Source organism: Montipora foliosa, chromosome 1 (genome assembly GCF_036669935.1).
Source record: "Montipora foliosa isolate CH-2021 chromosome 1, ASM3666993v2, whole genome shotgun sequence".
In the NCBI taxonomy this organism is placed as follows: domain Eukaryota; kingdom Metazoa; phylum Cnidaria; class Anthozoa; order Scleractinia; family Acroporidae; genus Montipora; species Montipora foliosa.
In genome coordinates this window covers 17,988,000-18,002,999 of record NC_090869.1, presented here as the reverse complement: position 1 = coordinate 18,002,999, position 15,000 = coordinate 17,988,000, and the positions used below count along the sequence as shown (strand labels likewise).

At 39.7% G+C, this 15,000-nt stretch overlaps 1 protein-coding gene and 1 pseudogene across 2 annotated transcripts in view; both read left to right on the top strand.

Annotated features, from left to right (window-relative positions):
* The window catches only part of LOC138010585 (contactin-associated protein-like 2), a 2,285-nt pseudogene extending 504 nt beyond the window's left edge, over positions 1-1,781 (top strand).
* A 9,039-nt stretch (positions 1,782-10,820) lies between these two features.
* The window catches only part of LOC137991826 (neurexin-4-like), a 40,744-nt gene continuing 36,564 nt past the window's right edge, over positions 10,821-15,000 (top strand). For both annotated transcript variants that reach the window (XM_068836873.1, XM_068836866.1), the window contains exon 1: positions 10,821-10,861. In XM_068836873.1, coding sequence (XP_068692974.1) covers positions 10,836-10,861 — 26 coding nt within the window. In that variant the 5' untranslated portion in view covers positions 10,821-10,835. The remainder of the gene's footprint in view (positions 10,862-15,000) is intronic.

The window sequence follows — 15,000 nt, the reverse complement described above, 5'->3', positions numbered from 1 at the left end:
TTAAAAACAATCAATAAACAATCAGTCACTCATTCCTCAGCTTCGTTTTCCGGGATATGACTCACGAAGTAGTTTAAACATTTCCCGGGTTTCTTATACCAGTAGCTTTGGTCTTTTGTTTCAGAATCCCTGCAGCAGTAGCCCGTGTCTGAATGGTGGAACATGTCAAGCCGGATTTACTAGTAAAGGATTTCGATGCCTTTGTACCAACAGTTCCTTTGCCGGAATTCATTGCGAGGGTAATTTACAAAACGCTGATTTTAATATGCAAGCAAATTTATCACGTAACCACAGATATAACAAAATTGCTTTCTTCCGTTACAAATATTTTATTTCCTTGGTTAGTTTCTTACTTAGTTTTGCAAATAGCCAAACTGTGAAGTTTAAGTGCTCGACGCTGGCAGTGACAAGATCATGATGGCTAGCATTGGAAGCTAAAGAAATTTCCGTCTCAGTTTTAATTTTTCTTGGGAACAGTATCCGTCTATTGAGGCTCGGACGTACTCACAACTTACTGAAGCTGCTATCTACACTGGGTGAAGTAATTCGTAGTTTCTATAATTAACAGATGCCCCCATGAGCCTCTTTTTGTGTTGTTTCACCTTACGGAATAAAAACCAAGAAGTTACCAGGCGAGGGTGTCTGACAAGTCTCAGTTTGGTATATTATGATTTCCTCTTCAGCACAATCTTGCAGCCAATTGAAATGAATGGTTTCTGCAGCAGAGAGTGGAGTTTACATCATCGATCGATCCTGATGGCAAAGGAAATTTAACGCCATTTAAAGTCACCTGCAACATGACTGAAAAGAATGGGGTCGGCGTGACAATCATCAGTCACGACAGTGAAAGCAGAACGCATGTCCAGGGATGTGAACCAGCTGGTTGTTACTCACGTGACATTAACTACACCGGAGCGAGTCTGTCTCAGCTGGCGATTCTCACGAGTATCTCCTCACATCATTGAACAGTTTATCAAGTACGAGTGTCATGGTTCTATGATTTTCGGCAAATAAGAAATAGTGGATGGTGGGTGTCACGTGACTCGAAGAAAATGACGCATTGGGGCGGAGCATCTGGTAATGACAAATGTGCCTGCGGAATGACCAACTCATGTGCAGACCCCAGCTATGGTTGTAACTGTGATAAGAATGACATGGTCTGGCGTGAAGACAGCAGTCTCCTCACTGACAAGACTCTGCATCCAGATAAACAGCTGAGGTTTGGAGATACTGAAGGCCAAAACGAGGAAGGGTACCACACACTGGAAAAATTCAAATGCTATGGAACAGCATGATCTCAAGAGATCTTGCTTCACAGTATTTATCATGGTTTAATGAAAACTGAGACACTGTCACTCATAATGCTGATAAAATTGGATGGCACACAGTATATCTGTTGTCGGTAAAATCCTTTCTCAGGTTGAATCCGTTTTTACCTAGGTTGAATATGCACTCCCCCACCCCCTGAAACGATTGAAAACACCATACCTTCCCTCAAACTCTCATTGCCTTACGCATCTCAACATATCTTCTTACTGTTTTGTATCATCTTATCTGGCGGTTTCTGTATTCCTACACTCATATCTCTTTAGGCTCAACATCACAACATACTTAGTAATGAAACAGAAGACTGTACTAATCACTTACCGATACTCGAACTCGCATCCTCCAGATCTGTAGTCCTGTGTCTTCACCAGTGAACTACAACGACAAACATGCTCAACCCAACACAGTTCTTTTATTATTTACTTTTGTATAATAAGTCAATTGATATCTATGTATAATAACCAAACAAATCCTAACCTGACCCTAATTTTTCTCTAGGCTTAATTTAGGCTTCTAAAAACGGTTCTTTAATACATATGGGTGCGTATGCTATTTAGGTAAAATGAGGATCACCAATTTAAAATTCACCAATTAAAACTCACGAGCAACCCGGCACTTTCAAATGCGCGCGCTCACGATGCAAAACTTGTCTTTTCATTGTTAACACTAGCAAGATATCGGGACCTAAGCGATCTGTTAAGATCACCGATCGTTTCACATTTACCTCCGCAAATGTCATTTATTGCATAACCTGCACGTTATGCAATAAATTATACATTGGTGTGACAGGTAGACGAATAGGTGACCGATTCCGCAAACACCTTCGCGATGTTGAGAAGAACGACAAGGATGCATCTAAGCCAGTCGCTAGCCATTTTAATCTGCCTAACCACTCCAAAAAACACATGGCTATCTGCGGCCTTTCCCTACATCTAGGTACGACGGAAAGCCGCAAGAATCTGGAACAAAAATTCATCTTTGAAATCGGCACCCTTAATCCTCACGGTATTAACGAACGCTTTTCATTTAACTAATATATTCTTATTTTTCGCGTTGCCATGTTACCACCAATAGCGTAGCTCCTACTCTACTGTAAAAACTACACGTAACCCATAATCCCTCGATTCGCTCTGACGAAGGGCTAACGCTCGAAACGTCAGCTTTTAGAATCTCTGTACGGTGGCCAATTTACATTATCAACTCCGTTGATAAAACCAAATTTTTGTATGCTACTTCCCCACCGACGCAGCACCACAGTTTCTTTAGAAACTACCCCTTCATTCATAGGATTTCACCTGAGAATGGATTTTACCGGCAACATCTCCACCAGATCTTAAACTACGAGGACCGTACAATTTATGATGCACCCCTGTTTCCTTAAGGCACTCTTTAAAGATTTCCCTACATCTGGTATATGATAATTTAACTGCATATAACTTGGACGAAAAAGGGCAACTGAACTGGAAAGTTCAATATTACACATGGAAATATACCGTATACCTTTTCAAAAGCGCAACTTGGAAATACTGGATAGCTAACCTCTCAATATAAACAATTACTTTCGCGATAAATGTCATTTTTAGCCCTGAGAACAAAGACTGCAAGATGATCAGGAAAAAATTCAAGATGCGCGGGCGCGCTGTTACTAAGTTTATCACAACGGAAAACCCCGCAAAGCCTAACGAGTAGATACAAGCAACAGCAAACTTAACTATGATACTCTTAATAATCTCAGCAGATATAGGCGCCTTTTTAAAACACAAAATGGCTTATCACGCCTAGAAGCCTCCAACAAATTATGACAAATAGAACTATCCAACGGATTGGCGCCGTTACTTAGGTCAAACGATTGAAAGCACTTAAAGAGCTGCGTGAGTCATAACTAAAGAGGCTAATGAGCTAGAACTCTTAACAAACCTTAAAAAGATAAGCAACTATAAACTAACAGGAAAAGGAGGCACCGACCGAACAGCTGAAAAATCACATTCAATAAACTTCAAAATCTTTCTTATATCTCTTTGTTGTAGAATCGCCTTAGACTTCAGTAATGTCGATATAGCTCTCCTAGGTCTAACCTGCGATCAGGCGTACTTTTCTTTCGACAGGGCGGAAAAGGAACGCCTGATACAATTTCTTATCGAGTCGTCTGCCGCCCACCTGTCAACAGTGATGTTGTCATGAGTCATGCTATAAATGTGAGCCAATCAGATTTTACCGGAAATGATTGGTATGTTGCCATTATTCAAGGAAGGTGAAAACGCGCTAAAAGTAAGATAAGAATTATAGTTTAGCTGAAATGTCCGATAATTTAGACCACATCTGTAGTCACTGTTATTTCTGCGAATCACGTTTGACAGTAGGAGCGGTTCCTCTCTTCGCACCGTCAAGAAACAAAGAATTTCTAGAAAAAATAGCGGGACAATCGGAATCCTTCATCTTATCGGACTTCATCAGCAGTGTGGGGATAGACATAGGTTCCGCCGCAACACCACCTCAACAATCACTTTGCAAGAAGTGTGCCCGTAAAATTGTTAATTGTTGTACACTGTTTCATGAAATAAAACAACTATTTTTTGCCAAAAACATTCTGACTTTACCTGAACAAGTGGAAAGCGGTGCATCAAAACGTGTACATAGCAATTCCCCAAGTGGGTTGACTCCAAGTTCAAAGAAAACGAAGCAGTTTCCGCAAGAAAAATCAAGTGTTCCAAAAGGCAAATCAAAAAAAATTCTATTCGAATTAGATTGTGCCTGGTCAGAACGAGAACGTGTTGATGATGACATAGCTAACTTAATGAGCTTACCGGTGACAGAAGATCGCTCGTCCTCGTCAGTTGTAAAGGTAAGCTTTTAATTTATCTGGTAACTTATGATAATAATCACTTTATTTAAGTCTCAAGTTTATTTAGCCGAGCATGAGTGCTTTACTAATTGGGGAGACTACAAAGCAAATCAAATGTTGGTTTTTGAGGAGACAGGAAAACCGGAGTACCGGGGGAAAACCTCTGGGAGTAAACAAACTTAACCCATGCAGATATGGCGTCGGATCCAGGAATCGATCTCGGGCCACATTGGCATGGAAGGCGAATGCTCTCATCACTGTGTTGCTCCCCTGCTCTTTTTCTTTCGAAAAAGGTATTTCTATCCTGTTTGTAAAACTGCAAGTTAGCCATAAACCGCGTGGTTTCTTTTGTTCTAGTTTTTCATATTTCGATACTTTGTGTTCCTTCTCAGATATTTGTGGCTTATCCATCGGGAAGAGTTATCGAACATGAATGTGATCACTACGAGAAGTTGGTTGTCAGCAATTTGGCTTTAAAGAATTACAACGCTGCGGCAGTTGGTGTAACGAAATTTTCACCCCTGAATTCTAAAGTGGTAGTGGAAGTTGGAAAACAACTTAAGAGGGAAATGTCGAAGTACTCCAAAGATCCTGGAAATTCTTTTAAGTATCGTGGCAACATGGAACATCTGGCCGAGTTTCAAAATGAGACTTTCATTAAAGACGCTCAAGAAAAACTACCCATATTGCATACCTTGATCCAGAGTTCATTTAGAAGCAGTAAAAAGGTGAAGAACGCATCTAACAAACAGTCATTGATTCTTGCTAGCTTTCTGAATCCTTGGATGCCGAACAACAATTTTACTTATTGCATCAACACCATTCTTGTCCTCGGAGGATGCAAAAAGGAAGAGATCGATTGCTTTCACAAGCTTGGCATTTGCAGCCATGCAAATACCATGCGAAATATGCAGGAAAAAGCAGCATCGTCTTTCGACAACGAAGTAATGGAACGGAAAAATGCCATTATGAACAGAGCAAATAAAATTCGTCTCTTTGAGGAAATGCTCTCAAGTCAGCTTCATTCAAGTCCGGATTGTAACGATTCCATTGAAATCTGCACAGTTGATTTTTCGGTAGCCGTAGTTTCTGGCCTTGCACACTACAGTCCATTGGTATACAAATCTTGCAAAGAAATGTTACCTCGATCTGAGAATGGCATTGAATTATTTGAAGATTCAGACATACTCTCTGCCCTGGATATCCTCAAGGGAAAAACTGTCCAAAAATTCAGGTAAGCTCTAACTGAATTTTAGAGTTTCGTAGGGCTGAAGGTGTCGTGTGGAGATGAAACTTAAATTTAAAATAATCTTGTTATCAGACTGCAATCTTCGCTTGCAGTTATAATTTGTTGCAATTTGGAACAGAACAAAACAGTTCAGTGTGGTAAGAGTAATGGAGTTAAGTTTAAAACAATAGAATAAATTATTGTTGGTTAGGACACAGCTATGACAAAGATGTTCAGAATTACTGACCTATAAGCAAAAACCCAAAACCAGCATTCTGTATAAATGCATGATTAAGTGGGATCACAGAACCTTTGATTTGTAAACTTATGTTCTATAAATAATATTTATTACTTGACTTATAGAATTGTTGAAGATAACTGGGACTTGGAAGTCAAAGCAAGGTGCCTGACAAAAACTGAGAACAACAAATCGCTCCACTTTTTCAACTCATATGCTGTTGAAGATCGAATTTCTCTGAAAGGGATAAAAAAGATAAGACCTCAAAAAAGTATTGATGCATTGGAGATGCAAGAAATACTTCCAACTTCAGAAGTACAAGAAGCCATCATTTCAGATCTTGCATATATAATTCCTAGGGTCATTGTTCAACACCTGCCAGCATACAAAGCTTTTAGCAAAGCCGTTTTGTATCACATACCCCATCCATATTCAAAGGAGATGTTACAAAGATCAAAAGTAGTAGGTATCAACTTTATCTTCTCAACAGTCATTTCTTTTCCACTTTAACATAGAAATAATACCATAACATTAAGCAGCTCATTAGATTATAATGTATCTCATTTCTTTCCCAACCAAGTATCCCCTTGGTTTACATTTTTTAAATCCTAACAAAGCGGCAGAAATGGCCCAAATTTTAGAAGATCTGCATTCAAAGTATGTGCCTCAGACCCAAATCAATGGAAGTGGAGATAAAGAGATCCTTGAGAGAATTATATTTGATGGTGACCAGCTGACTGAAGAGCGTGCAAGGAACTGTCAATGGGCTAACTCTTTATCAGAATCTGAGGTGGACCGCTTGGATGGCATTACTACAACATTTCCTGACTGGCACCTAAAAAAGATGCTGCTTGGGGTAAATAACTTGTATCTAGTTTATCACCTACCAACGAGCAAAGATTATGAATAAACATTTTGTGGCTGTTTTTAGTGCTGCAGCCCTGGAAAATAGTTATATTCCCTGCATATTTTTCAGATCTCCATGAAACTTTTCTTCAAAGATAGTTCTGCTTCGAAAATTGGAAATTTGAGGTGAGGCATTCGGAAGCCCGAACTATTTTTTTTTTGAAGAGCCGGGTGTTCAAAAGACACGTTAATTTACATATGTCAGACAGGTAGTGAAAGGTGAGTCTGCATGTGCTGGCGTCGCCATTGTTGCTTGCAGAAATAGTGACGCGAAGATATTTTGAAAACCAAATGAAACCACTTGCCAGTGTAGGTGACATGAAAAAGATGCCTCTTATCGAGCGTCGCACTCGTAGTTAGCATCTACGGTAAAGACAATAAAATTTCTCCCCAAGTGTGTCGTGGGACGTCAAGGCCGTCAATTCCCTTTCCTAGCTCCCTTTTTACAGCTGAGGACGAAAACGTTCTCCTGCTCGTTGAATTTGGAAACTAAGGATACAGTTTTCTTTTTGGCCAGGAATAGAGTAGAATTAAAACAGAGAAGAAAAAACGGAGCTCTAGAGAGTCGGTTCTGACTTTCAAAGCTGCGATGTTACTTAGACATTTCTTCTTGTTGAACATGTCTTGACCATTGGCTTAGGGGTAAGCATATTCCTAGCTCGCAGCTGTACAGAGGCTTATTGCACTTGGTAAGCAATAATAGAAGATATTTTCACAGTGGTCGAACCTTTCTTTCGTCCTTGCTTAATTAACCAACGACTCCGTCAACCTTATGTCAACTGAGCGGCGCTTCAAATTAAGCAAATTAAGGAGGCACTATCTTTGAACAACATCTGGCTTTCATTATTTCAGTCCTCATTTTTAATTCCGTGTTAGATTTTGATATATTTTGACAAGGAGGATGGCAAGAATTTGGCACACTTATCATTAAGAGACTGAAAAAGAAACGTTATGAACGATAAGAAACATGCAGGTGATAATGACCAAACGGCAGGAAAAATAACAACGGAACCGTTCGTTCTGAACTGCTATCCAAAATGCATCAAATCCACATTTCCCTCATATTGTTTTGCACTCAGCTTATTGCGTTGGCTGTGCTGGCAGACGCACAGTGCCGCGAATCAAGAAGTGAAACAGGAGTCGCCCTTCTGCACGCAACTTACCATTACAAAGTTGTAGAAAGCTTTTCTGACTGCGTTAACGAGTGTATCAACGATCCGCCATGCATGAGCATCAATTTTTGGTGGTACACTAAGCAATGTGATTTGAACAACAAAAGAAAGAAACGCAGTTGTTCCGCTTGTCTCGTGACTGAACCATACTCAACGTACATGGGGATGGTGAAAACCCCTGGAAACAAAGGTAAATGAAACTTTAATGTCGTTTTTACAAGCACTGAAATAAACTCTAATCGTCCCCGGGTGAAAATGAGCTCAGAGGCTAAACTTGGCATCAAAGGATTGTTCTACGTTTGTGTTCTGTGTCTTTCGATTTTCCATAGTCTTCTCTCTTTCTCTACATGTACGAATATTTTGCCGATCGCGAGTAGCTTCATTGTTTATCTGATTTTGTCATTTAATATTCTACTGCTAAAAGAAGGCAAGAATTAGTTTGGTTTTCAAGAAGAAGATTAAAAAGAAAAGTAATAGTAGCTTGTAATTTTAATTTGGCGAAACTTATTTTTCTGAACTCGACATTCCGCTTATCTACAAGCATTGATTAGTATTTCCACATTTTTCTTTTTCCAAATGTCATTATGGGAAATATTTAGAAACTTGACAGTTTTTCTTTTCTTAATGTTTTATGAAGTTTAATTTTTTATTCCTTTGTTCCTATATAGTCGTATTTGACTTTCCAAATTGCTAGGTTGACATTATAAAACTATATCTTTCTTATCTTTGCAAACTGTATCCCATGTTTAAATTTTGACGTTCTAGGAAGCAAGTTTCCTGAATCACAAACTCTTTCTTTATGCCTTGAAGATAGTGACTATTTTTGGCGCCTTACATATCCTTTCAATTTTACCCGATCTATATCATAAGCTGGTACCCTATATGACTTTTGACGAATGCCGCGTTGACTTACAAAATAATCTTTATTGAAATTGTATGTTAATGAACACCGGTCGTGGGAGCATTTCTGTCAATGGACAGTGGATGGAGCTCAGTGTAAAAGAGAGAAGGAGCAAATAAAACCGTCAGCAATGAAGCTTAGCATAGAAACTGTTGACACCTATAAAATACAAATACGGAAGGTAGATACCGTGACTACTAGTATCTACGTTGCCGGTAATGATCCGTTCGCATGTTGAATCCGTTTTTACCTACAATCCGGGTCAAAAGACAAATTTGGGTGGAGAGGTGATAATTAACTGTTCATGCTCCTATCGTTATATGAGCAACGCGTGTTCTTCTTTCGCTGTCTTTTTCGCCTTTCTCCCCCTGCCCCCCTTCCCCCCAAGACAATGTCCCAGCTCTTTTGACCTGGATTGTTTCTTAAATTTGTGATCCTCATTTTACCTAGGTTAACTACGCACTCAGATTGAGGAAACATTTCTTGGAGCCTAAATTAAGCCTAGAGAAAAAATTAAGGTTATGTTAGGATTATCAATTGACATATTATACAAAATTAAATAATGAAAAGAATTGTGTTGGGTTGAGCCTGTTCGTCGTTGTTATGCAGTGGTAAAGACGCAGAACGATAGACGTGGAGGGTTTGCGAGTTCGATAACCGGTAAGTGTATAGTACAGTTCTTTGTTCCCTTACCAAGTTGTAATGTTGAGAGTGAATGGATAACTGTGTGAATACAGAAACCGATAAGACGATATCGAAACATTACAAGAGGATGAGTCGAGATGAGAAAGACAAAGCTTGAGGTAAAGTATCGATGTTTCCATTGTCGGTTGGAGGGTTGATAGCTGCTTTAAACTAGGTAGAGTACATAAAGGTAAAATGAGGATCACCAGTTTAACCTAGGAAAAAACTGATTCAACCTGAGACCAGATCATTCAGCTCAGGGGGGATGGAGGAGGGGCACTCCCATATGGAACAGACGGGGACGCTCGAACCCCTAAAGGAGACCATCTAGGTGTGGTTCAAGCTTTTTGTGATCCGTAAAGGACACCAATCTTGGCTTGGCTAAAGTAAATTTTGACCCCTAAAAACACAACACTTTAAAAAGAAAATTTGACTTTTGTTTCTCTTCGCGTAATTCTCTGTTTCTTCGCGGAACCCTAAACGAAACCTTGGCAGCTTAAAATATTGGCGCTTTGCCCGGAACACCCTATGCCAGACCAAAATCCAAAATTTACATCCCTAACCGAGACGACGGGCATCCCCATCTGTTTCATATGGGAGTCACCCCCCCCCCCCCCCCCCCACCCCCCAATATGAAGTGAAAAGGTGGTCGGAAGAAATATCGTTTTTCAAATGGGGGTCTTCAAAGACGCACTAAAGTGAATACTTCGTCCAGACGCGTAATGCGGCTTGTGCCCGTCTTTATACTAGAAAAATTTAAGAGACGCAGAAAAAAATGTTTGTCCAAGTTCGTTCCTGATGAATTATGCGTCTACTAGTATAAAAAAAACGGCTAATATAAACAGCCTTTCTTGAAAAAAAGTTAAACGTTATGCTGGATATAAACTCAACAGATGTGTTTCTCTGTAAAGGATACGCAAGCTCTTGCAGCGCATTGAAAAGGTTGGATCCAGCAGCAAAGAGTGGAGACTACATCATCGATCCTGATGGTGAAGGAAACTTAGCACCTTTTGACGTGATCTGTGACATGACTGACAAGCATGGAGCTGGTGTGACAGTCATCAGTCACGACAGTGAGAAGAGAACATTGGTGGATGGGTGCAATGATCCTGGGTGTTACTCACGTGACATTAATTACACCGGAGTGAGTCTGTCCCAACTGGCGATGCTCACTAGAATCTCCTCACACTGCGAACAGTTCATCAAGTACGAATGTGATCACTCTAAATTGCAGTTTGAACGGGGAAATGATGCCTATGGATGGTGGGTATCCCGAGATTCAAACAAAATGATGTACTGGGGCGGAGCAACACCTGGAAGTGGGAAATGTGCATGCGGGATGAATAATTCATGTGCAGGTAGACAAAAAGGTTGTAATTGTGACAAAAATGACGCAACGTGGCGTGAAGACAGCGGTCTGCTCACAAACAAGTCCACTCTTCCAGTCAAACAGCTGAGATTTGGAGACGTTGGAAAGAAAGGAAGCCAACCAAGCGAAGATGAAAAAGGGTATCATACATTGGGGAAATTGAAGTGCTATGGCGTTATTTGAAGCAATATTAAGGTGTCTAAAATATACATCTAATGATAACTTTCAGTTACAGACATGATCAAATGATGCCGAACAAGAGGCTACGGATAGCCTACACTTTATCATAGGTTTCTTAGCCGATTTCCTTACTTCAGTGTTTTTCAATGTTGCAATATCTTGGTCAATACTTGCTATCGTTGTTTTGCTGTTTACTCTGATTTAAGCTCAGTCCGCCATCGTTGTCCCATACCTGTATTTCAGATGGCAGATGTAATAAAAACTATTACTAGTGTAACTAGCCGGGTGAGATGTGTTACCGAGTTATACGATAACCGGGTATTGCGCGAACGAAAACATAAAACTCGTTTCCGGTCACGCACTTAATTCTCTCGTAGCCTACGTGTAGCCGGACTCTCCCCCCGAAAGAAAAACGGGTGGAGGGAACGTCGTTCCCTGCTCCCGTTTTCCTTTCGGGAGGAGGGTAAGGCTACACGTAGGCTATTCTTTCGCGGTCTGATGACCATCATGATCGCTTCTGAATAAAGACATGTCGAGTTTGCAGCAGACAGTAGACACTCTTATGCTGGTACTAATATATAGATTAATTATGTCATTTTCTTCGCTGCCAAACTGGTGAATTCCACGGTTTTTGTCCGTTCAAGGTCAAACAAGGAGTTTTATTGATGTACTTTATTCCACTTTATCTCTGAAAACGAGATAATTTACATTTAGATTTTTTTTTTTTTGAAACACACCAGCTTGGCTTAGAACCAGAATCGGCTAGAAAGGACAAACTTCAAACAAGATCTCCAACAAGATCTCCAACAAATTGCCTGTAATTACCTGTGTGTAATCATCTCTAAACAAAGTTCTGAAAACACAAGCTGGTGATATTTCTCCTTATACTTTTACGAGAACTCATTGCGATTACATGTTTAGAACATAAGTGCAAAATTTTCTTGTCACTGTCGAGGCACATCGAAAAACAGTTAGGCAAGCGGAGTAAAAATACTTCTTGTTAGCTCGCATTTTAAAGCCAGACCAATCAGCAAACAGATCAATTATTTCTGTCCAAAAAGAGTACAGATGATTGTTATTTAATTCCAGATGAGAATAACAAATCGGGTTTCATTCCTGAACAAAAGGAAAACGACTAAATCACTTTTTAGAAATATGCATCCCAATTTCCACTTGAAATAACTAAACCGTAGAAAAAACAAACGGTTTAGTGTCCAAGAAAAGAATATGTGTAGTAACTTCTTCCACCAAGTTTGAGTTATTACTGGTGTACCGTTTTGTCGTTGTCGTTCTCTTTCTCTCTTCTTTCGTTTCTGTTCATCTGTCTTAGGCCATCCGGGCATCTTGCAACCTTAGTAGATTAAAAATTAAAGACCAAAAATTGCAATTCAGAGCAAAAAGCAGCACCAAACAAATTAAAAATAAACACTCATCTTTAAGTTTAAAACCCTCCAATGCTTGACTTGAATACCTACGTAGCCACCAGTGTGTCCTGACCACAGCTATATTATTTCAAACCTGGATTGAAACCAGCAAAAAATGCAAGAAAAAAAAAATCCAAACCCTATCTGAACACGAAAAGCACTGACTGTCAAGAGCTTTTGCTGACGTAGCATGGCCCCGTAGCCGCATCGAGCCACAGGCGTGAAAGTCTGATCTGGATTGAGCCTGCAATCCAATAAACAACCGGCCCCTGGATTTCAAAATGGTCCATTTGATGTTATGACCGGTAGAAATAGTATGGTCTGCAACAGCAGAGGCGTGGCCGACTTGTGTAAGAGCTTTGAAATGCTCGGACTTCCTGTCATGTAATCTTCTTTTTGTTTTGCCGATGTAGAAGGAATCACAGTCCCAACAACTGGCTTTGTATACTATTTTAGATCTTTGAGAACGACTGAAACGATTTTTGTAAGGAAAAAAAGACTTTACCCTGCAAGTGTTTTGAAAAATAACCCTAAGATTGACACAGCCATAAAACTTACTAATACAAGATTTAACACGTCGAGTAAGAGCTTCACTTTAAAAGCCCGAAAAAGGCAAGACAAGAATGATATCTTTCTTAGGAACAGTGGCGGCAGGTTCAGCAGACCTGTTCTTTTGTCTGTTTGAAATCCTCGCAACTGGAAAGTCCGACTTGCAGTGTAAAATTAAAGAAACGCTATTAATCATTGACTTAAAACCCTCTCTTAATGAAAACATTGGTAGTGAGAAGCTTTTTCTTTATTAATTTCTTCCGGAAGTATCAACTACCGGAAGTTACGATTTTGTTATCACACTTTTTAACTAGTCACCAGTGCCTCGCTCTAGTTTTTAAAGTTTTGTGTAACAGTTTTAACGTCACTTCGGATGATGTATGTTGCAACATACGAAACGTCAAGTATAAAATGAAAATGTTTGTAACCGCTGTTTGTTTTCTTTTTCTGGTTAAGTGATACTGGTCACATTGGTATACATGGAGGGATGGACGGACGTACGGTCGTACAGTCGCATCGATGGGTTACCATATTTCCTTGCTATGGTGCTCCGCGCGCGCGCGCCTTCGGCGAGTTATAGGCTGATTTAGCAACAGAACGGGAACGTTAGTGGCGACGGCGCGCGCAGAAAAATCACCAACGAGAATTCAGAATAGAATAGACTCCACTCTTTTCTTCTTTCTAAATTCTCATTGGTAGTTTTGCTGCGCGCGACGTCGCCACTGAAGTTCCCATTCTGTTGCTAAATCAGCCTATTGAATCCATACCACACGACAGCTTCGTTGGAGAAACGAGGCGCAGCCGGTATCTTTAGCCGTTAACATTCTCTCTCTTTAGTTTGTTTTTAAACATTTTTTTTACTGTATTTTAAGCATTTACGTAAGTACACTCTAATTTCATGCCACAGTGATAACAACAACAGACGTTTACACGATAAACGCGCAGCTAAATACTCGTGCACTCAGTCTGGTGTAATTTGTATTTTCCCCATTTCATACAATTGTGTGGTCGTTAACATTGTCTAGATTATTCAACGATTTTAATTTTTGTGTTAAAACCTCTAAAAGAAGGTGAAGAATTGGTTTGTTTACAAGAATATAATAATTTTTTTGGTAAGCGATATAATATGGTTCACAAACATCTCGTCCTTGCACTTAATAATACCAAACATTATATCCTTGTCTCAACAATGAAATGATGTATGAAATGGATCATATATGGAATGCGGATATGAAATCAAGTGATTTCACCGTTCATTCATTCCTCACGGGAAAATTGGAACCCACAAATGACCAGCTCCCAACTTCACTGGCTTCATAGCTTAGTTGGTTAGAGCATCGCACCGGTATCGCGAGGTCACGTGTTCAAACCCCGTCGAAGTCCTGAATTTTTCAGGCTTTTTTACGCAATTGCAAAAATTGCGTTCATAACTGCGAGGATCATAGCTTCACTAGATATCCTTGTCTGTAAGGTGTTGAATTTTACTTTGGAATCATGAAACCATTTTGTAACCTCAGGTCAGTAATTATTCTTACAATAACGACAGGCCGTAAAAAGGTGTTCCAGGGATTCATCTGATCCACCACAAAAAGAGTACGCCGGAGACGACCTAATACCATATTCTAATAGAAGACATTCGTCACAGGCCACCTGAGTAATAATTTATACGGAAATTCAAGCCTTGTAATTTGTATCCAAGACGACACGGCTAGGTATGGCAAGCTGTAAATTTATTTCCAATCTAAAGTATTATTGCCAGATTCAGAATGAAAATTTCTTGGGCTGTTGATGGAGTGATGGTTCTCTTTAGAAATTGCTTATAAACAATTTTTGAGCGTACTTTATCAAGTAAAAAAATGACTATTTTAAATTAAGTTATGCTCACCTTGTACATCGAAAGGCATATCACCTAAAACTGAGCATCGACAGGCGAAAGTTTCAATTTTCTCAGCCCACCTTAATTTAATTCTTTCTTTTCGCTGTTCAGATACGGTCTTCTATGTGCATCCTTAACTCATAGAATAGCCAGCTCCTTGTTGGATTGATAGCTTAATTGGTAGGTTCCCATTAAAGTATTTTCACAGTTGCTATTATGATACAAACAGCCTTTAATAGTGCCACATCACAAAACCCTGCCAGCGTCGGCTTTTGTTAGTTGTAATTAAGTAGGCGGGAAGTCTT